Source organism: Leucoraja erinacea, chromosome 13 (genome assembly GCF_028641065.1).
Source record: "Leucoraja erinacea ecotype New England chromosome 13, Leri_hhj_1, whole genome shotgun sequence".
In the NCBI taxonomy this organism is placed as follows: Eukaryota; Metazoa; Chordata; class Chondrichthyes; order Rajiformes; family Rajidae; genus Leucoraja; species Leucoraja erinaceus.
Genome location: NC_073389.1, coordinates 30946019 through 30969464, shown reverse-complemented (window position 1 = coordinate 30969464; position 23446 = coordinate 30946019). Strand labels below are relative to the sequence as shown.

The 23446-nt window shown below is 42.6% G+C and overlaps 2 protein-coding genes across 5 annotated transcripts in view; both read right to left on the bottom strand.

Moving 5' to 3' along the window:
• The window catches only part of tnfsf11 (TNF superfamily member 11), a 36378-nt gene extending 21434 nt beyond the window's left edge, over nt 1-14944 (bottom strand). The window contains 3 exon segments of the mRNA XM_055644786.1: nt 1040-1195; nt 13045-13216; nt 13218-14944. Coding sequence (XP_055500761.1) covers nt 1040-1195; nt 13045-13216; nt 13218-13405 — 516 coding nt within the window. The 5' untranslated portion in view covers nt 13406-14944.
• Nucleotides 14945-18328: 3384 nt separating this feature from the next.
• akap11 (A kinase (PRKA) anchor protein 11) overlaps nt 18329-23446 on the bottom strand; it is a 55586-nt gene continuing 50468 nt past the window's right edge. For all 4 annotated transcript variants that reach the window (XM_055644781.1, XM_055644783.1, XM_055644782.1 and 1 more), the window contains one exon: nt 18329-21458. In XM_055644781.1, the coding sequence (XP_055500756.1) occupies nt 21303-21458 (156 nt within the window). In that variant the 3' untranslated portion in view covers nt 18329-21302. The remainder of the gene's footprint in view (nt 21459-23446) is intronic.

The window sequence follows — 23446 nt, the reverse complement described above, 5'->3', positions numbered from 1 at the left end:
CGTGCAATGACAATAAAAGATATTATTATTATTATTATTATTATTATTATTTAGGAAAAGACCCTTGTTCCATATACTCACCATCCCCTGTGTGAAAATGTTGCCCATTACGTTCCCATTAAATCTTTCCCCTCTCACCTTAAACTACATCCTCTGATTCTTGATTCCCCTACTCTGGGCAGAGGATAAATTAGGTTAGCAGAAGTGGATGGCAGCGCACACTCAGTACACTGAAGGGCCATTTCCGTGCAGTGTGACAATAGACAATAGACAATAAGTGCAGGAGTAGGCCATTTGGCCCTTCGAGCCAGCACCGCCATTCAATGTGATCATGGCTGATCATCCCCAATCAGTACCCCGTTCCTGCCTTCTCCCCATATCCCCTGACTCCGCTATTTTTAAGAGCCTTATCTAGCTCTCTCTTGAAAGCATCCAGAGAACCTGCCTCCACCGCCCTCTGAGGCACCGAATCCCACAGACTATGTGACTATGACATTATTTGCCTATGGCTTTACCAAACCTCAGAATGACCCAAAGTACGTAACAAGGAGTAAAGCACACCCCTGAAGTACACATCATTGCTGCAGCATGACTTATACGGTAGCCAGCTTACTGGCAGCAAGCTCCTATAAATATCAAGATGATAATCTGTTTTAGTTGGAGGCTAAATATTAAGCAGGAAATGGGAAATAAATTCCTGTTCATCGTCAGTTAGAGCCACCCATTTTGTCTAAAAGATGAAATCAGCAACAATGCAGCACTGGGGTAGTGGAAGGTGTTATGTTTTGCTTCTCTAGAACTGAATTTGAACCTACAATTTTCTGACTGAGAAACACTGAATTCTGAGCCATGGCTGACACAGCCAGGTTACAGGATGAACATAACAGCAGCCAAAGCCCTCCCCTCCAGGAGCAGCGATGAGATCAGTAGCACTCACGCACACATTCTGTGAACGGAGGGACTGTCAAACTAATTACTGTATGCAATCTCTAATCTCAGCTGGCATGATGTTGCCCTTGGTGCGGCGCCAACTTCTCACCTGTTTGACGAGTTGTTTCACTCCTTGCAGCGCTTGTGAGCAGGACTTGGAGATCTTCTGCGTTTCCATCTCTGAGAGATTTGGGGTGCTGCTGTTAAAATGAGATATCAGTCTCAGGCACTGCAAGAACTCTTCCGAGATTCCACTTGGATTCTTCTGCAAAGCAAAGAGGCATGTTACAGCTGGAAACCCCCACAGCCAATATCACTTACATTGACAAGTGATTGTATGAATCTAAGAATAAACAGTTACTGGAAAGGTTGACAGCAGAAGGCGAGGCAGAGAGGAGGAGTGCCCAGGTTACTTAAGATACCCAGTATTTCTGGATAGAATCAAAGTATGTAATGATTGTACTTGAAGAGGCGATCACCCCATACACTAACAATATCCTACATACGAGGAACAATTGTTTCTAATTTTACCAAAGCCAATTAACCTACAAATCTGTACATCACTGAAGTGTGGACGGAAACCAGAGCACCTGGAGGAATTGCACACAGTCACAAAGGGAATGTACAAACACCCATACAGATAGCACCCCACAGGGATTAAACTCGGTTCTCTGGCACTGTAATGCAGCAGCTCTACCACTACCACTGTGCCAATGTTCTTATTGTCTTGCCATTGTTATTTTCCTTCTATTCTTCGCTTGTACATAAAATATATAATTTTGTCAAAAGTACTTTGGCTTTAACAAATATCATCTTCCATCAGTCTATCAATATCAAAATGTTTAAGTTATAGAGACCAAGAGATTATGAAAACGAGTCAATGAACAATGCTTGCTTTATTCTCCTTTCTCTTCCTCATGAGGATGTCTTAATCAGCCACGTTTCTGCCTCAGCGATTCAGGCACAGCTGTGGGTCTCTCCGTTGTTAAAGAGGGAACTGCAGATGCTGGAGAATCGAAGGTTACACAGAAAAGCTGGAGAAACTCAGCGGGTGCAGCAGCATCTATGGAGCGAAGGAAATAGGCAACGTTTCGGGCCGAAACCCTTCTTCAGACTGATCAGGGGTGGGGGTGGGTGGGGACAAGAAAGGGAAAAGGAGGAGTAGCCGGAAGGCTGGAGGGTGGGAGGAGACAGCAGGGGAGCTGAGGAAGGGGAGGAGACAGCAAGGACTAACAGAATTGGGAGAAGTCGATGTTCATGCCCCCGGGGTGCAGACTCCCCAAACGGAATACGAGGTGCTGTTCCTCCAATTTCCGGTGCTGCTCGCTGTGGCCATGGAGGAGACCCAGGACAGAGAGGTCAGAGGCGGAGTGGGAGGGGGAGTTGAAGTGCTGAGCCACCGGGAGGTCAGCTAGGTTATTGCGGACCGAGCGGAGGTGTTCGGCGAAACGATCGCCCAACCACCTCCCGGTGGCTCAGCACTTCAACTCCCCCTCCCACTCCGCCTCTGACCTCTCTGTCCTGGGTCTCCTCCATGGCCACAGCGAGCAGCACCGGAAATTGGAGGAACAGCACCTCATATTCCGTTTGGGGAGTCTGCACCCCGGGGGCATGAACATCGACTTCTCCCAATTCTGTTAGTCCTTGCTGTCTCCTCCCCTTCCTCAGCTCCCCTGCTGTCTCCTCCCACCCTCCAGCCTTCCGGCTACTCCTCCTTTTCCCTTTCTTGTCCCCACCCACCCCTGATCAGTCTGAAGAAGGGTTTCGGCCCGAAACGTTGCCTATTTCCTTCGCTCCATAGATGCTGCTGCACCCGCTGAGTTTCTCCAGCTTTTCTGTGTAACCGTGGGTCTCTCCTTCCTGACTTCTTCCCACCGTTTAAGATTAAATCATCAGGCATCAAATAAACACCTCGGGGTTCTGCTTATTATTCCCCACAAATTATCACTGGCAGTTGTTCATTGTCTTTCTCGAATAATTTGACATTCTGATGAAATCTTATGAAATACCTGATCCAGATAATATCTATATAATTAAAAGTCTCATCTCTCTACTTCCTGCCTGAACTGTATATTGATTTTAGAAAAAAAACGCTACCATATATCGCTATTATTTTTTCGCCATCTTACTCACAGTCCTCCGCTGAGCAGGTCCGAGGATTTTTCCCATCGATTAAAAATAAAAAAGTTATGAGTGTTTAAAAACCGTGAGATCCTCTTGCCTGTCAATCATCGTGATTAAGGTAACGCCCCTTCTGGGGGCAGGGGGTGGGAGGGGGCAGGACTATAAAACCCCGGATGCCTGGACGTGACTAAGTTACTCTGCAAGATCGCGAGGGAGAGGCCACGACTCTCATTCTAAGCTGTGAATCAACTGAACTGTGAGTCTGCAATGTACTTGCAATAAATGATTTGTTAGCCCTTAATGACAATGCCATGAGTTGTTTGGCCTGCTGCCCTGCCTGTGCTTGAAACTGCAATGCTTTATTAGGTCCAACTGTGTTTGGAAGGAATAAATGCTTTATTAGGTTCCGACTGTGTTTGGTTCAAAAGTCCCACTCGTTTCGTGACTTCCGCTTAGTGGACAGGTCGCGCTGATTGCGTAATTTCCGGTGAGAGCAGAGGTCATGCTGATTGCGTGATTTCTGGTAAGTGCAGAGGTCACGCTGATTGTGGAAGTGCCGCTGACTGCGGAAGCCCCAAAGTGGAGAGGCCGCGCTCAGCCATGTGAGTATTCAAGAAAGTTTACTGCCAAATATATGGTGTGTGAGTCAGTGAATGTGTGTGTATATGTTTGTGAGTGTATGTGTGTGTGTGTGTGTGTGATTGTGTGTGTGATTGTGTGAGTGTATGTGAGTGTGTGTGTGTTTGTGAGTGTTATGTGTGTGTGTGTGTGTGTGTGTGTGTGTGTGTGTGTGTGTGTGTGTGTGTGTGTGTGTGTGTGTGTGTGTGTGTGTGTGTGTGTGTGTAAGTGAGTGTGTGTGTGGTCTCATGACTAGCCCCAGCCCAATAAACCATTCGTCCCACAATTCCATACCCCCAAACCAGTCCATGCTAGCGCTCCAAAAAGCCAACTGGCCAGCAATATTGGAATTGGTGGAGAGGTGGAATATTGCGTTGGGAGACCAGCCCTCCCGTGTGAAGCTGGGCCACAATGGGTCCCACTTAGTCTAGTATCCAGAATAAAACTCTTCCACCCTTCATCCCCGAGCAGTTCCATTTCTTGCGGAAGTGCCGCTGACTGCGGAAGCCCCAAAGTGGAGAGGGACTGGTTTCCAGAGGGCTAGTATGGACATTGTGGGCCGAATGGATTATTGGGCTGGCAGCTCAGTCACTGAGACCACATACACTCAATAATAAAGAACTTGCCTTTATTTTTTATATTCAAACCTATTTACTTCTTACATCATAAATGTCAGACAGGTCCAATTCAGCCGTACTGAACATTTTGACTAAGAGGTGGCACACTTAGTACTACTCTGGATCTTGCCTACTTCAGGCTGGGACTTCGCCTTCTCAATTGCCACAGAACCCACGGGCCATCATGGAAATAAGCCACCTTGATCCACTGAATACTCCAACTCCACTTCAGTTCGTCATGGGCCAGAGATCTCCAGATATCAATGGGATGTTGTTGTTTTTTTCAACTACAGACTCATAAAGCACTGAAACAGGCAGTTTGCCCCTACTTGCCCGTGCTGACCAAGATGCCCCATCTGAGCTTGTCCCATTTGTCAGCATTTGGCCCATATCGCTCTAAACCCTTTGCTATCCATCTTCTTTTCCAAATATATTTTAAATGTTGTTATTGTACCTGCTTCAACTACCTATAATAGCAGCTTGCTCCATGATACCCACCAGTCTGTGTGATGAAGTTGCTCCTCAGGTTCCCATTGAATCCTTGGGAAAATACTGCTTTGACCCAATCTATCCCTCTCATGATCTTAAACACATCTATAAGATCACCCCTCAGACTGTTGCACTTCAAGGAATAAAATTCTAGCCTGTCCAACCTTGCCCTATAACTCAGGCCATCGAGTCCTGGCAACATCATGGTAAATCGTCTCTGCTCTTTGCACATAATGACACCTTTCCTTTAGCAGACTGATAATGTTCAACATGTATAACATTCCCAAGCACCCTACTATTCACTGTGAAGCTCTTTACCTGGTTTGACTTTTCATAATGCAACACCTCACATTTATCCGAATTAAACTCCATTATCTATGCCACGGCCCACTTGCCCAGATGATCAAAATACTTCTCCAGTTCTTGAAAACTACTGTATCTTAACTGGTTACAATACCACCTATTGTAGTGTTAATTGCAAATTTACTAATCATGCTTTGTACGTTCTTATCCAGATCATTGTTATAGATGACAATAAGCAAAGGGTCCAGCATTGATCACTAATCACAGGCCTCCAGTCTAAAAATCAACCTTCCAACATCACCCTCTGACCCCGACCATGAAGCCAATTCAGTATCCAGTTAACTAGCTCTCCCTGGATCCCCTGGAACCTATCCTTCCAGAGCAGTCTACCATGCCAAACATTATCAAAATTCTTAATGAAGTCCATTTAGACTACATTCAGGATACTGTCCTTGTCAACTTTCTTGATTACTTCTTCAAAAAACTCAATCAAATACATGAGGCACCTGTACCCTGGAACATTAAGCTGTGCCTCCCATAGCCAGGTTTCAGTAACGCTATAACGTCATGGTTAACCACAACCCATGTTCAACCGCCTTTCCCCTCAGGCCTCCAGCATTAAAATAAATGCAATATCAACTTTCTTTCCTTGTTCCCTGCCATGCTCTTGCCTATCCTGACTTAACGTCATTCATTTCTGTGCCGACTTTTAGCCTTCCATCTGCCTCACTCCTGCGTTGGATTCCAACCCCCTACCAATCTAATTAGAAACCTCCCGAGTCGCACTAGCAAACCTGCCCGTCGGGATACGATATGATAGAACTTTATTTATCCCAGGAGGGAAATTGATTTGTCAACAGTCCTAAAAACACAAAATACATGAAACATGATATCAAAGTGATGAGTGGAAAGACTAGAGGGAGGACTTTCCACTACAGTCTCCTTTCACACTCGAAAGACATACAGGTTTGTAGGTTAATTGGCTTCAGTAAAATTGTAAATTTTCCCTAGTGTGTAGGATAGCGTTAATGCGCAGGGATTGCTGGTCGTCTCTTACTCGGTGGCCAAAAGGCTAGTTTTCACGTTGTATCCCAAAACTAAACTAAAAAAAGTAAACATCCACTCCCAAAAGGACTGCTCCCAATAAGCCTCGAATCTATCCTTGAATCCTGAATCTGCCTGGGAATATTTTCTCACGGTAGAGCTGTGCATAGAGTGCCTGTCGCAGGGATACTGATAATGGTGGCGTGATCAGTGAGGCTTGTCCAATAGAACTCACTGAGTGTAACTAGGGCCTCAATACTTGGGACACTAACATTGTTTTGTTACCTCATTTCGTGTAACAAGCACTTGGAAGAAAGAGTGTAAAGCTGTTTTTACACACTAATCAAAAATCATAAGAAATATTAGACACAAAAAGCTGGAGTAACTCAGCGAGACAGGCAGCATCTCTGGAGAGAAGGAATGAGTGATGATTTGGTTCAGATTGAGTCTGAAGAAGGGTCTCGACCCAAAATGTCACCCATTCCTTCTCTCCAGAGATGCTGCCTGTCCCGCTGAGTTACTCCAGCATTTTGTGTCTATCTTCGGTTTAAACCTGCATCTGCAGTTTTTTTCCTACAAAGAACTATTTGAATATTCAGTCCATTATACCTGCTCCACTATTCAGTAGATCACTTCTGATCAATTACCGTTACAGATCTTTCTCATTTCTCATAATCTCTTGAATTCCTTTAATTTCAAAGAATCTTTAAACCTTAACTCTGGATATATGCTGTGACTCTGCTGCCGCATTCTGCTAATTACAAGGTTCCAAAAGTTCCAACAGATTTGTCAAACATGATTTTTCTTTCATGAATCCATGTTGTCTCTTATCAAGCCTACACTGCAATCACTTATTTAACAATGCTCCCTACCACTGACCTCGGGTTCACTGCGGTTCCTGGCCGCTGTGGTTACATCCACCCACATCTACCTCCTCTGGGGTTACATCCACCTCCCCGTCTCTTCTTCGTTCCACAGAATATTGGAGGATGACGTCCAGTGCATTTACTATCACCATCACCAGCTCTTCCAAAACCTCGGATTGCGGGGGATCCTGCCTGGGAGGAGGTGGAGGGGGATTTCCAAACATCAATCCCATTAATTTCTCATTGACAACTGACTAATTGCTGCTTTTTAATCTTCGTCAGGAAATAATCTTTGTCTGGTAAAATGTTTGTTTAATTTCTCAGCTATTTCCTCAATCCCCAACATAATTTCTCCTGTCTCAGGTGTATGGGACCAGTGTTAACATTTGCCAATTGTTTTACATGTCTACAAAGCTCATTAGAAGCATCCAAACAGAAATAGTAACAGGAACCTTCAATCCTGCACCTCCATTCAATACGATCATAATGCGTCCACTATCTCCATGTCATATTCCTGTGTTCACCCCACACCCATTGATTCCTCTTCTGTCTGGAAATTTACCTGTTTCCTTTGTAAAAGTTTTACCAATCGGCGTCTATGAAGCTCCTTGATAGAGAATTCTGCATGTTCACTATCCCCTGAATAAAGAACATTCGCAATCCTACCTCAATCCTAATTCTCTTGCCCTTGTTCTAGAACCCCCAAGCCAATATTGAAACATTATTCAAGCATCTTGTCCATCAGGCCCTATCGGATTTTTGATTCTTTCTGTTGGAGACCTTCTAATTTCCTGAAACTCTCTCAACAGTGCTGCCATCTCAGGAATCAATCTGATGAATCTACCTGCTCACCCTGTTAGGTAAGAACAAAGCTACACACCGTGCTTCAGGTATGGTCTCGCCCAAATCCTGCATTGACTTTCACTTTCTTCATCTCCTTTGCTGAAATCTGAACTTGCCAAAGTTTAAGCTTACTGCTCTTTGTGCCAATGTTACTAATCTTTTTCTTTGATCTACTTGTTAACCACTTTCCCTGGTGTGCTTTAGCATTAACAAAATAAAAATAATTGCTGGAAACACTTAGCATTTCAAGGATCTGTTGTATTTTTTGCTAAGAATCACGTAATAATTATTAAAATATGAGCTAAATTTTCTATTTAATGTCACGTCTTTTAATGTAGTCTGCACTTTACTTACTCAACTCATGCCTCAGAATTTAGTCGTTTCAAATAGTTTAGCTTTAAGAGCATTGTCAAAAGCTTTGTGAACAAAATTATTTTTGATATTTGTATAAAATTCATTGTATGATCACTGTTCTCTTAACGACCAGGTTGCTTCTCTTTAATGGATAATAAAATTGTCAATAATTATCAGCTTTTCACAAAATGTCATCAGGTCATGACAGATGAGGTTACAATAATTATATTATGTATATTGCAAGGGTGCATCATTAAACTCATCTTTACTGCACATTATGTGCTACCAGAAATGCTTAATCTAGCTGCAGTCAGAACTAATAATTATGTTCAGTAACTGGTAATTAAGTGGAGATTTAGAATCATGTCCATGGATTCAACACAGTTGATGATGGATATTTCGCAGATTATATCCAGCAGATTCCGACTAAAAGTCAGCACGCCTGGTTATTGGAAATTCTTTGCTGCAGTGTCGAGAGTGTAATAAATGCTGGAGTTTGGGTCAGGGATTCATTGTAGCCATTGACCAAAATTCAATAAGGTCGTTCCTTGAGGTTCAGTGGAGTAAGACTCAGTGATTCAGTATGGTTGAATATCAAGCTGCAAAAGAAGAGACTGCTGCTGATTCAGGGTGGTTGCTACTACAACATCTTCTGTTATGTTACTTTCTGTTTGCACAGGATTCCTATTCCATCATGGAAACTGCTGGATCAGATTCATCAGCGTACAGCTTTCCCTCAGTTTCTGCACGTCTTCAAAGGTGTTGTTGCACTCATTGGCTGCAATACCAATCCTAATTCAAAAGTAGTGGGCTTGGTGATGAATGCAAGATTAGAAGGGAGTTGTATTTGCTTCATAATGGATTCTGGACTCAACTTGAATTCCTGATCAGGAAAGTATTGAAAAGCAAGCACAACATTTGTAATACTACATTCCAAAACCTGACTCTCTGAAGTCCTGCCAACATTATAACCCGTAAAAGCATCATCATTCATTACTAGGACACCTGTCTCATACAGCCTGTCAGTATTTTCTGTTCACAAGTTCACAAGTTATAGGAGTAGAATTAGGCCATTCAGTCCATTCAATCATGGCTGATCTCTGCCTCCTAATCCTAATTTCCTGCCTCACCATAACCCTTGACACCCTGAAGAAGGGTTTCTGCCCGAAACGTTGCCTATTTCCTTCGCTCCATAGATGCTGCTTCACCCGCTGAGTTTCTCCAGCACTTTTGTCTACCTTCGATTTTCCAGCATCTGCAGTTCCTTCTTAAACACTAATCAAGAATTTGTCTATCTCTGCCTTAAAAATATCCACTGACTTAGCCTCCATAGCCCTCTGTGGCAATGAGTTCCACAGATTAACTACCAGATTAATTTGTTGACCGTTGAGTTTTCTGTGCACCAGTTGACTGCAGCTTTCCTCTGCTATGCAGCAGTTCAAGGTAAGGGACAGAAAAATCGGAAAATAGCAGACGATGAAAATCTGACATCAGAACAGAGCACTGTGCATCATTCAGCAGCTCAGGCGGTGCATCCATGGTAAGAAAAATACAGTCAATGTTTCAGATCAAAGACCATTTCTCAGAACATGGTTTCTTTTTCTCTGACGCTGCTTGGTCTTCTGTGTAGTTCTGTTTTCTGTCTTCAGAGTTCCAACATCTGCAGCTTTTAGGGGAGATTTTCAATTGATCTTCAGTATGTTGACATTTCTGCAGCAGAGTCCATCTTGAAGATGTTCCGCTCCTCTCTCAGAGGGGTTTTATTCCATTGTGTCTCATTTAATCATCACTCATCTTCCATGGTTTCTCTTTCCTCCCTTGCTGGCCAAAGCTTCCCACAACCATTTCCTTGACCTGACTTATTCCATTGGATTTCAGCTGAAATTTCCCCCGTGGTCACAGATATGTTCAAACCATCCTGTGTAGCTCTAATCATTGTTCACATTGTATGACGAGATTCATGCTTAATGCCTGCAGCTAATGGCACTCTGATATTCTTGAACTCTGTTTGCAACAGTACTGAAACACCCTGTAGAATCATAGAGATATACTGGCCCTTCGACCAACCCAGTCCACACTGACCATATATCACCCATTTATAGTAGAGTTATAGAGTTGTGCAGCATGGAAATTGACCTGTCGGCCAAACTCACCTTTGCTGATGAAGATGCCCTATTGAAGCTGGTCCCATTTTCCTGCCTTTGGTCCACATCCCTCTGAATATTTTCTATCCATGTACTGTCCAAAAATCTTTGAAATGTTATTTTTTCGTAACTACCTCAATTATTTCATCTAACAGCTCGTTCCATATAACCATCCAAATCGTTGATATAGATGGTAACAGCAATGGGCCCAGCACTGATCCCTAAGGCTCAGGCTTCTAATCCAAAAAACAATCTTCCATCACCACCCTCTGCTTCCTTCCATGAAGCCAGTTATGTACACACTGATCTTATATTTTATTCTACCCACATTCCCACCAATTTCCCTTAGATTCTGCAACTCATCTACATGCGTGGGGCAATTTACAATGACCAATTAATCTATTAACACCGCACACAAGGTACCAACCCAATACTGCCATCATACCTGTAGTCCAGTGAACTGAACTCAACTTTATCGTACACCTCTCCCTCATGCTGCATTTCCAAAACTAAAATACTAAAACCCTGCTTTCTGTAAAGGTTTCATTCTCCCGACCTCTTTGTCTCAACTGAGACATTCATACCAGTGTTTCTGTGATGCCTTCCTTCAATCTTCACCTCTACCACTATTGACAGATGTCAACTGAATCTCCTCCACTTCCCACTCTGATCCCAACTCCCAACAAGAGTAAGTTTCCCTGGTTCTCATATTCCACTCTCCACATCCAATGTTATATTCTCCCTAATTTCTATGATGAGAAACCTCTTTTCCCCTTCCAGCATTTTGAAGCCACCATTCCCTCCGTGTCTCCACAAACACTTACCCCACCCCCCGCCCCCCACCCCAGCACCTTCTCACAGCACTCTCCTATATCATTACAGGGGGTGCAACATCTCCCCTTCCAATTCTGCTCTCCCACCATCCAAGGACCATCCTGGGACCCAATCAACTCTTCAAGGTGAACCAGCGATTCACTTGCATTTCTTCCATTTTATCCCACAGGCCATCCCCAGGTTACAAACACCCAACTTGTGGACATCCCTGCTCATGCACGAGCTCCAACAATATCATTAAATTCAAAAGTCTGACATATGTACATATGTTTATACAAATGCAGAACTAGTTTCCTCTCTCTCCACATTTAGTTTTATCAGTGCTAAGAACTTTTGATGCCGTTCATTATAATACTGTGGTGGTATGCTCATCATATTGAGTGATTCTTGTGCATCTTCTAACTTAGGGACAAAATCAACTTAAAAAACAAAACCTGTTTGTTACCAGGGACAGCCTGTATTGCATTTGGTGCACATGATGTTTGTCTCCTCCACATTTGGATAACTAAATGCAGATTGGGTGACCAATACTAGATGTAGGTTAGGTGCTGGAAGACTAGAGTGTGGGGCTAAAGTCGTGCCTCTTTTAATAAGGACTGCAAAAACAATCTGGGAGCTATAGACCAGCGAGCCTAACATCAATGGTTGGAAAGTTCCTGAAGAGGATTCTGAGGGATAAAGTACATTTGGAAAGACGGGTTGATTATGGATAGTCAGCATGGTTTTGTGCATGGGAGATGTGCCTCATGAATTTGTTTTGAGTATTTTGAAGAAGGAACCATGAAGGTTGGTGAGGGCAGGGTGTGGATGTGGAACCCTCTGCACTACAATACTCTCCAGGGCCCTACCATTCCAGGTTCGATGTCCCCAAATACAGCATCTCACAGGGTGCAGCAGCATCCATAGATGCTGCTGCACCCGCTGAGTTTCTCCAGCTTTTTTGTGTACCTTCGATTTTCCAGCATCTGCAGTTCCTTCTAAACACAACATCTCACATATTTGCATTAAACTTCATTAACCCAACTGATCAAGTTTTCTGGAAGATGGAAGAGTTGGGGAGATTGGTGTAGGATTAGCTGTAATTTCTGATAACCAATACTACAAGCTTTACAGGTGGATAGGGTGGTGAAGGCGACTTTTGGCATACTGGTCTTCATCGGTCAGGGAATTGGCGATAGAAGTCGGGACGTTATATCAATTGTACAAGATGTTGGTGAGTACTGTAGTTCGGTTGTGATCTCTCGGTTATAGAAACATGCCATTTTTCGTCGGCATGGATGACTTGGGCCGAAGAGCCCGCTCCGTGCTGTATTCCTCTGTGACTCTAGGCGGTATGATTACAACCTTGAGTGGGTGACTCAGTCTGATTCATACCAAGCATTTTGAAGGGGTATATTTTGTAATCCAGGTGAGTAGCAAACTTTCACATAACCACCTCCACTACCGGGAATGGGACGGAACAAACTGGTGAGCGGCTGGAAAAGACTACGGTGTACTCTGGCGTTTCCACTTGCCCTTTCTCCCCCTCTCAAAGAGACGTACAGCGCAGATTCATCAGCCACTCACTCACCCCGCTAATCCTACACCAATCTCCCCCACTCTTTCATCTTCTAATTAACCCGCCACCATCTCTAGAAACTGGAGGCACATGGTCACAGGGAAAACGTTCAAACTACACGCAGACAGCACCTGCGATCGGGATTGATCTTGCATCACTGGAGCTCCACTAGATACGCCACTCGTGCGTTCGGGTTAACCCAACCCCTAACCCAGATTTAGGGTGCATTAGCTGCCAAGCGTTCCCGTTTGGACCAGGCGAGTGATACTTCACGTTCTGACTCGCCCAATAGTGTGGGACTCTAACCACCAGTTTCCTACCTGTAGCCACTGGCTCTGGGAGTAACAGATGAAGCCGATGGTGAGGGCAAGTTGCACGGCGCTGACACACAGGAGGGGAGCGAGGAAGCCGGCCGCGCAGGGGGCTGGAGATCCGCGGCCGCTCAGCCGAGCAGCCGTCTCAGCCATGGTTGTGCGGCGGAGTGAGTGCGAGAGTGGCAGGCGGCTGCCCTATCAACACCGACCGGCTGCCGACCACACCTCCCAGCCCCAGCGCCTCCGCCTTGCCCTCGCTCGGACACCGCCGCCCTCTCACCTCGGCTCCGGCAACGACGAGCCGCTCGCATCTGAACACCTGGGCGTGAGAAAGTGTGCGAGGCATGGATGTGGTCAACGACTGCATTTGTGATTATACATGTGTTGTGTGGCTGCTAATAAGCGTGGTTTGTGATTGGCATTGTGTGTCTACTTGTAATTTACACTATGTGTGGATAGTGTGACTGCGATTGTAATTATGACATATATAGCTCATTTGACTGATTGTGTATTTACAATTGTAATCTCTATGTTGATTGTCTGACTGATCTTGTGGTTTATAATTGGTATTGTCTGTATAATTGTAGCTTCTATATGGTATGTGACTGTGAATATGCACAGTCTGTGAATATGATTATATGTGGTGTGATTGTAATTGCGATGTACATGTGGGATGTCAGTTATAGAGTGGAAACAGGCGCATCGGCTCAACTTGCCCACACCGGCCAACATGCCTCAGCTACACTAGTCGCACGTGCCTGCACTTGGTCCATATCCCTCCAAACCTTCCAATCCATGTACCTGTATAACTATTTCTTATTCCCAGCCTCAACTACCTCCATGGCAGCTTGTTCCATACACCACCACCCTTTGTGTGAATGTGTGGCTGTAATGTGTATAATTGTGATTATACAATAGGTGTGTGATTATGATCATGCGTGGTGTGTGAATGTGTGTGGATAGTGTGTCTATGACTACACACAGCGTGTTGTGTGTGCTGTGTAATTGTAATTATTGTTTAATTGTGATTTGTTAATCATGTATGTGATTGTGAATATGTCATAGTCATAGAATCATATAGCATAGAAACAGACCCCATCTACAAATCCCGCCGGCCTGCATTTGGACGATATTTTTTTTCTATTCTATCCTAGCCATGTTCCTCTCCAGATGTTTTTAAATGTGATAATACCTGCTCTAACGACCTTCACTCGAACAAGAACATGCATGTCCTGACTCTTGTTAGCATATTAAAAAAAAATCCCACTTTCTGGACGTTCTTCTTCCTTCAAACCACCTGCTCTGATCAAGAGCTCACCAGACTCATGCATGGTGAGTATAATGTTGACTGGTGTTTCAGTTTGTTTGTGATGTGTATATGTTACGGTTCTGAGTCTTCTTGCGTATGGCGTGCACAGCCTAAAGTTGTAGGACAACTTGTTCCATTTGATCTTATTTGATTGTGCACACAGGTTAATAGCATTTGTTGAAACAGGGCGGACCACGTGAATGTTGCAATCTCCCACCCCCATGGTTCTGAGTGTGTGTATGATACTTCCGGTATACAAAAGTTGGGAAATTGTGAAAGATACATGTACCAGTGTGCGTGAGATTGTCTCAACTTCACGGATGTTTGTCAGTGACACGTTCATTAACCCCTTATATCTTAAAACCTCAGAATTCAAGAATTAACCTGGTAAACCTCCAGCGCACTAATGTATATAATCGATGCATAGAAGTTTACAACATAGAAATAATCAATTTTCAAATTCAACAGTTCCGATTCAGGGTCTTAACCCGAAGTATCGACAATTCTTTATCTCCATAGATGCTGCTTGACCCACTGGGTTTTTTTCCAATCGTTTGTTTCTTACAACAAAACAGGTAATCTTTTGAAAGTGAAGCCTTTAATGAATCTATTTAATACCCAAACTTTATAGGTTTTGACATTCGGAGGGGACTTCACCCCCTCCGAAGGCTACGGAAAGCAGGCCTCCCCACCACACACCTACGGACTTTTTACAGGGGGACTGTTGAGAGCACACTGACATACGGCATCATCTATTCGGGAGCTGCAAGGCGTACGAACCACCAACTTTATAGACCGTTTTGACATTTCCTGCTGGACATATACAAGAGAGAGATGCATCTCCATCATCAAAGACCCTTAGCATCACCATCCTCCCATAGTCTACAGGAGCATCAGCTGCAAAAACCAGGGTCCTCAGCTGACCTATAAGAAAATGAACATCACCTACCATGACTGAGGGAATAGGTACCATGACATGTATTTTAACTTTAATTGCTATTTATTTTGTAACGAAAACTGCCCGAGCTGCTGAGTTAATACTCCAGTACTTTGTGTCAATTTTTCTTGTGCATGAACCCATGAGTATCTGCAGTTCTTTGTTTCTTCAATGTGGTTCCCCTTGGTTGGTTGTTAATCACTTTGTAAAATAACCAAACCCTGTCATTTCAACGATTTGAAATGAAAGGGTTGCTGAAAGGATGATTATAAGGAATTGAAATAATAGCCATCTTTCACATGTTTAATATGTCACAAGTGGTTTGCATCCAATAAATTAATTCTAAAACATCAGCAACCTTGCAATTCTACTTTCAAATGAATAGAATTTCAAATGTTGGAAATTTCAGACAAGAGGGACAAGCTTTAAGGTGAGAGAGGCAAAGTTAAAAGGAGATGTGCCAAGCAAATTTTTACAGAGGTGCCTGAAGAGCATTACTTTGGTTGGTGGTGGAAGCAGATACAATAGTGGCTTTTAAGAGACTTTTAGACAGGCACATGAATATGCTAGGAATGGAGGAGTATGGATCCCTTGCAGGCAGAAGGTATTAATTTAAGTTAACATCATGTTCAACAGACATCATGAGAGATGCTGCCTGTCCTGATGAGTTACTCCTGCATTTTGTGTCTATCTTTGGGTTAAGCCAGCATCTGCAGCTCCTTCCGACACATCATGGACCAAAGTGTTTGCTCATGTGTTTTACTGTTCCATGTACTTACCAGACATTGAAAAAGGCAAAAACGCTAATCTTATGACATTAATCCGAATCCAAAGAATATATGTATAAAAATTAGAGACAGGTGTGTGGAGTATAAAATGACAAATTAATACTGATGTGGATATAGTAAGCAAGATATCTCATAATGCAACGTGGACAAGGATGGAAGACCATGGCTGTAACCCTGTGGTCAGAAGCTTTGCCTCGATAAAATATGATGAGAAAATAAGTCAATGTGTTGTGTGTAAAGGAACAGAACAGTACAAAGGAAACATGCTGAGGGTTAAAGGCAACAATTTCCAGGACAGAAGACTGAACTGTGCTTTCAGATTGAATAAACTGCACAGAAAGATGGTTAATGGTCTATGAAGTTCCCCGAATATGCTCAAAGAAATTGATCACAACTTTGTTGGCTGATCTTTTACCTCTGTTTATCTTTCCTAAATAAACCCTGTAGTGGCCATTTGGCCTGTTTTGCATGTCATTTATGATGGCATGTGCCTTTACATTTTAGACTGCCCGTTATATTGTGGGTGGGATTTATGACGTGATTTTGGGCGTGTTTGGAGCTTAGATGCTTGCGCAGCAGTTTAGTTTTTTAGATTAGTTTGGAGAGCCATGGGGAAGGTTAACCCTTCTACCATGTAAGAGCCACATGTAAGAACATGTAAGAACATGCGGATCTTGCCCGTGTTACGGAGACACGAGGAATTTGCTAATGTTTAAATTAATAAGCTGGAGTTCGAAGAAGATTGCAGTAACGAGTCGGAAAAAAATGCACAAATCTTACTGTTTTCTAGCAACAATAGAGCATTTATTCATCAAAAGACTGTGGTTTGAAGTCATATCTAAGAAGCTCTGAAGGTCTCTGTGAGTGAGCTTGCGTGCGTTTAGAAGACAACCCCTTCAACCATGCTCATCCAAATAGCGGCTAGGGTGCTAATTACCTGAAAGATATGATAATCTGCTGCTACAAACCCCTAATCCCTTTGCAAAAAAACAAACTGCTGGAGGAACTCAGCAGGTCAGGCAGCATCTGTGGCGAGACCAAATGTGTAGGAAGGAATTGCAGATGTTGGTTTACACCGAAGATAGACATAAATTGCTGGAGTAACTCAGCGGGTCAGGCAGCATCTGTGGAGAAAAGGAATTAAGAAAAAAGGAAAAGAACGGATGGCTTTGTGGGTTGGGATCCTTCTTCAGTGAAACTGTAATAATGGATTCACATGAGACTGCAAATGTTGGAATCTTAAGCAAAAAAAAAAAACCCAAGAGGAATTCAATGGGCCAGGCAGCATCTATGGAGGGAAATGGACCATTACCCGCCTCAGATACCTGCTGCACTGAGTTGCTCCAGTGGTTTGCTTTTTGCTCAAGATTCCAGCATCTGCAGTCTGTTTCTCCAACCCCTTAATATTTAGGAACCTATCAGCACACTCATTGAATCCTGCATTGGGACCTATTCCACATTAAAGGAGTTATTCTGACTTTATGTAGATGTTTAGTGGCACTAGGTTTGGAATGGTTACATGGTTTAGACATCTAACCTTTAAATGAATCTGAGTGTATTTAAGAAAAGTTAGTGAAAGCCACAACGATGATTCTGAATCAGATGACTTTTTCCGGATCTGGAAATTGTGACCTATTTTCTGTCTGTAAATAACTGGCTTCACAATAAATTGTAAAGCAGCCACATCACTTGCTTTAGTGGCATTGGCCACTTAGTTCAATTCCAGCAGTTCACCCTTCTCGTGGTTATCTCTTGGATTATTCATCATTGCTGCTATTATTCTTTCTCATAAAGTCACCATGCATCCATTTGTCAGTGGCACAGTGGCCTACCTCACAACTCTAGAGACCTGGGTTCAATGCTGACCTCAGATGCTGTCAGTGTGGAGTTTACAGTTCTCCCTACGATGCTGTGGTTTTCTTTGGGTATTTCTTTGGTTTTCCTCCCACGTCCCCAATTTGTGCGAGTTGGTAGATTAATTAACTGCTATAAATCTCCCCCGAAACAATGGGAGAAGTTGATTGGAATGTGGAGAGAATGAGAGTTCGCGAAAAGATACAGTCAATGCCATGTACATGGACTTGTATGGTTGCTTTATTGGTTTGGAGGAATTCTGTTCAGGTTTACTGGAACTGCAGAAAGCAGAGACCAGAGTGGGTCCATAGCTTGGTTTGAGTAACCTTCAGCATAATCTTCAGCAAAACAAAGAATTTTACCCTCTGACAGAAAAAAAAAAATCCACCTGTAGACACAGTAGATGAGCTACCGTTTATTTTTTAGCAATTGCTTAAGAAATAAACATAGACATCAATGGAGTGCAATTGCAGCTTATAATCTGGTAACAAATTGTACACTTGAAAGTACTGTCAACACATAAAATTGCTATAAGTTAAATGAACTTCATTGCTCTATTTTTGGCATAATTCATATAAAGGATTAGGGATCACAAAAAGCAGAAATCACACAATTGAAATTTACCCTAGCATGTGAATTATGATGGAATTAACACTGTGCAGTAATAAAATAAGTACTATCAGAATAGTTCAATTTTAATTTCACATTCTGTCTTCAAAATGGTATCACTAATCACCACGGGGATAAAAACAGAGATCAGGAACTGAGGAACACATACGCACGCATATACACATACACGTGCACGTATACATGCACACACACATAAAGTGACTGAAGTAACCAAGAACAAACCTTCCATTTGGTTAGTCATGTGACCATACTAACAGCACTGTGTTAAAAGATCTTGTGTAAATTAAAAGTAGTGGGGAAAAACCTATTGGCAAAGGGGTTGAGACATTCTATGTCAGCTCCAGGACTGGATACAGTACGAGGCTACCTATCCATGGCTTGTCAAACAGCAGAGGTTACAGCCAGAATAGTCCAGCAAATAACAGGGCCACCTTTGTGGGAAATCTCAGGCAGTGTCTTGCGAATTTTACACAAAAAATTAAATCTTTAATGAATCTTACCACTGCAGGTTATTAGTGCAATATGCTGGAAATGCTGCCAGCTCACAAAGCTACAAGCATGCAAACTAGTGTGGACTTCAGGGAGTATAAGCAACGGGAATGATTCACAGTGACATTGAGTGCACCAGTGTAAGTTGAAATCAAAGCAGTTGTGATAAATACTGGTAATATACTGTGCAAGGAGCAGATAAAGTTATGCAACAAATCCAAAAACTGGAATGATCGTTAAACCTACGGAAAATAAAGCAGTGCTGGGTGGATTCCACAAATTTTGTTGGCAAAGTACAAATTACTATCACAGCATGATTAAGGTGGTTATGTACATTACAATGGCAAAAATACAACAATATGTATTAATATTTTCCCAAGAACTGTATTTCTGCATCCATAAGCAGAAATCGGGTCAAGTTTCACGATACGTCTCGCTGTACAGCTGGTAAACATTTCTGCCATTAAGGCGCTGAGTTCTGTTCCTTCCTACAAACTGATACTTCCCATCCTAACAAAAACAACCTCGAGCAGGATTTTCAAACCAAAGTGAATATTCAGGCATGATTCCACTACTGTCCCTCCCTCCAAAAGATCAGCTGGTAAGAATTTAGTTATTATTTCTAGCTGCGACATGCAGTGGCAAATTTTGTTTCTCAAATATTCATTTGGTCCACTTGTAGGACATTAGTTAAACTGTCAATGTCTTTGTATTGTAACCTTCTATTCATCATCACAACACTAAAATAAATGTTCTTTGTGAAACTGAAAGCTTGCGACTGAAGAGGTTGTGATCTTTAAAAAGAACCTGCTCCATTTTCTGATGTTGCAGCACTCAACTCACCCTGTGCTAAGCTAAAGTATCCTTCTATTTTCAACATTAATAAACAACAACTTCTGCAGTATTTGAACATCTTGCATGCAATGATTTTAACTGTGTGGGGGAATTATGGAGATCAATGTTACACTATGTCTATAAATGGTCCTACAATGAACAGAGTGAGGAAACACAAGGACAAGTCTGAGAGACATAAAAGGCTTCCTGATGGTGCTGATCTGCACTTCCAAATATTACCGGACTGGTGTGCAGAGCTAACGAGTGAACAGAGAGTAGAAGTTCTGACACTCTGGTTCTGAAACAGCTGCCCATGATTCATCAGGTTAGTTAGTGAATGGAGGTTGGCAGCTTGACCACCACATCGATAAATTAGTATGAATTGTCACTCTTGGCTAGATATTGGCAATATGTTTTTATGCATTAGTGCAGATTGGACTGTACAGCATGAGCAAATCTAGCTTCTCCATGAGCACAATCTTCATATTTGAAATTAATATTTGTTTACATCATTAAAACACCAGGTAAATGGAAATCAGGAACCCATTTCAAAATGAATCATTCCCCACCGCCCAATACTTTCTCCCTCAATTTATTAGCTTGACCTGTGGCTTGATTTAAGTGGCAGTCATTCTTTGAGAGTGTTGCAGGTGACTCAACCAGGTGGGAACATAAATCATCCCAAACAAAACCAGGTCAAGGAGCCTAATTCAGAACATTTTGAAATCTAGTTTCATAAGCTTCCTTGATCCTTCAGAGCTATGAATCATGTCATTATGAGCTACAGTCGGAACCCACATACCAACCAAAGAGTACCAACATTTGCAAGTTCAAGTTTGACCACAGCCAATGTATTAATGTCCAGAACCGAAAGGACACAAGGCGATGTCAGAACTCTGGGACTACGTGTATACAAATTCTAAATGGCTAGTCGGAAAGAGCAACTTTAAAACTAAAAATTAATTGGGAGAATGTGATATTCTCAGGAAAATTGCACTAATCCTTTATCTTGAAGTATGAACTGACAGCGCACAGCTGGGATTTTCCTTGAAGTTGCTCCTATTCCATTGCTGTGAGTTTGTGGTCTTCCTATCTCAATTCACCTTGACAAAGTGGGAGCAGCTTTGTGGAAAACATGGGCCTTTTTTTTTTTAAATTGTATTTAATTTGGAGATATATAGATATTGTATCTATATATTATATACACACAATATTCATGCACACATAGTTTTGCCCTCATGACAAAAATTCTTTCTATGTGATTAATACAAGAGATTTTACTACCTACCAAGCCAACCACCATAAGGAATACAAGTCATCTGGTTCAATTCTGTAAAGCAATCCGCACACTTGGTGATACTTGGCGGTTCATAGCTGACAACCTTTCTTACACTGACATGCTCTTTGCATGTGGACAAAGGCTTTATGTAGTTTCCAGTAACCAGTCAAAGAGAGGAGTGTGGTTGCAGTGAGCTCCAGATGAGACTTGCTCTCTCATGCTGCAGTATTTCAACACTGCCTGAAGTAGGTCGCAGATTTTCCAATTCCTCAATTCCACTCTTTTCACCACTGCAAAAAACTAGAAAAATAACCACACACTGTGCAGATGAGTAAAGGTACATATTCAAAGCATAAAGTAGAAAGCTATCTGGGTATGCGTTGCTTGACTACTCTACCATAACCTCCAGATTCTCCTCCAATCTGTACATCATCCTGAAATATATTGCTGGTTTAATATATTTTGTGTTGCTGGTCTAAATCGTGGAACACCCTGTCCCGTCTGTCTCATCCCCATCCAACATCACTGTAGGAGCATATTCAACAGCACTGCTGCAATTTAAGAAGCATCCACTCGGGGGTAATTAGGGATGGGCTGTAAATATTGGCCTTGCCGGCAAACCTTGTACCTCGATAAATTAATATTTTAAAAGTTTAATTTAGAGACACTGCATGGAAACAAGCCCTTCGGCCCACCAAGTCCATGTCGATCACCAATCGCCCGTACACACTAGTTCTACGTTTTCGCACTTTTGCATCCACTATCTACTAGGTGCAATTTACAGAGGCCAATTAGCCTTTAAACCCGCACGTCTTTGGGATGTGGGAGGAAATTGGAGCACTGGGAGGAAACCCATACAGTCACAAGGAGAACGTGCAAACTCCACACAGACAGTACCCAAGGTCAGGACTGAACCTGGGTCTCTGGCGTTGTGAGGCAGCAGGTCTACCAGCCACACCACTGTGCCGTCCTGTACCTGCTTCAACCAACTCCTGTGGTAGCTCATCTGCATAAAAGGTTGTCCCTCAGAGTCCTATTAAATCATTCTCCTCTCACTTTAGTGAGACTCTGGTTCTTCATTCCCCTACCCTGTGAAAAGGACTGTGCATTCACTCTATCTATTCCCATTGTGATTTTTGTACAACTCTAGAAGTTCTCCTTAGTCTCCTATGCTCCAAGGAATAAAGCCCTAGCCTGTCCAAGCTTTCTTCATAGCTCAGGTTCTTGAATCTTAGGAACATCCTTGTAAATCTTCTCTGCACTCTTTCCAGTTTAATCCTTCCAGAGCAGGGTGAGCAAAACTGAAAACAGTTCTAAGATAGTATTTTGTTTTAATACGTTGCTTAACCAGCGCTGTGGCAGAAAGTTTGTATTAATTTGACAAGAGTTGGTTGCCTGGATATAGTAGGAGAGAGGAAGGATAAGAAGAATAGAAAACCAAGAGAGAAGAATAGCAATGTTACAAATAATAGTATAGAAAGGCCCGTGATGAGTTAGAAGGAATATAGTGGCAATAATGGAGCTATACGTAAATATTGGCTGAAGGAGAAACTAACATTTTTACTATGATGTATTCAGGAGGTTTATGGAATAAATGAAAAGGACAGCGGATAGCAGATCCGAAGGAGATTATTTGCACAAAAGGATATAATAATATGGTTAAATTTAAACTTCTTTGATGCTTAGCCTAACTATAATAAAAAGTGAAGCAGTAATCAAGGAATAGTTCAATTACCCAATATAAATGTTATTCATATTATTTATGATTACACTTTAGTATCACCGAATAAACAGTAAGGAGAATAAACATTTGTTTAAGAAAGAATGCAGATGCTGGTAAAATCGAAGGTAGACACAAAATGCTGGTGAAACTCAGGGGGTGAGGCAGCATCTACGGAGAGAAGGAATTGGCAAAGTTTCGGGTCGAAACCCTTCTTCAGACTGATGTCGGGGAGGTTGGACAAAGAAAGAATGTAGGCGGAGACAGTGGGATCAGTGGGAGAACTGGGAAGGGGGAGGGGGTAGAGATGAAGAGAGAGAGCAAAGGCTACCTGAAGTTAGAGAAGTCAATGTTCATACTGCAAAATATGAGGTCCTGTTCCTCCAATTTGCACTGGGCCTCATTCTGACAATGGAGGAGGCCCAGGAGAGAAAGGTCAGATTGGGAATGGGAGGGGGAGTTGAAGTGCGGGGCCAACGGGAGATCAGCTTGTTTAAGACAGAATGAGCAGAGATGTTCAGCGAAACGATCGCCGAGCCTGTGCTTGGTCTCGCCGATATAGAGAAGT